The sequence below is a fragment of the Plasmopara halstedii genome, assembly GCF_900000015.1.
Source record: "Plasmopara halstedii genome assembly, contig: Scaffold_470, whole genome shotgun sequence".
Classification (NCBI taxonomy): domain Eukaryota; phylum Oomycota; class Peronosporomycetes; order Peronosporales; family Peronosporaceae; genus Plasmopara; species Plasmopara halstedii.
In genome coordinates, this window is record NW_020187390.1 from 547,135 (window position 1) to 547,553 (window position 419).

At 45.6% G+C, this 419-nt stretch overlaps 1 protein-coding gene across 1 annotated transcript in view; it reads right to left on the reverse strand.

The window, feature by feature from the left end:
• Positions 1 to 226: 226 nt before the first annotated feature.
• The window catches only part of PHALS_10324 (uncharacterized protein), a gene marked incomplete at both ends in the record, with an annotated part of 283 nt that continues 90 nt past the window's right edge, over positions 227 to 419 (reverse strand). Inside the window, one exon of the mRNA XM_024725728.1 lies at positions 227 to 367. Coding sequence (XP_024576475.1) covers positions 227 to 367 — 141 coding nt within the window. The remainder of the gene's footprint in view (positions 368 to 419) is intronic.

Here is a 419-nt window from a genome sequence, read left to right on the forward strand (position 1 = left end):
ACTGAAAATATCTCCTTCAACATGCGCCGAATTTTATCGATCCCCGCGAACCAAGCTCTTCCAAATGGTGTAAATGCAACCGCCGTTGTCGATCTGCGTATCGTCATGAATCTTGTCATTGATAGTCTTTAATAGAAAAAGCACTGCCATGGATCTCATGCGGTTCTGCTGCTTTCGTGAATTCATGCGATTCTCTATGATCGCTTTGTATGTTATAGCAAATAAATTATTTCTCGTAGATATCAATCTCAAGTGTTTTGTCGCCACCTGAAGGAGTGAAATCACCATGGAATATGCGTTCCCGACGGTCTCTAGGTCTGTTTGGAGTCTTTGCATTGGGCGCAGAGCCACGCAGTGGTGGCCCTGACTTCGTCATTGCAACAGGTGCTGGCTCAGGCTCAAACGATGTCTCTGGTTCA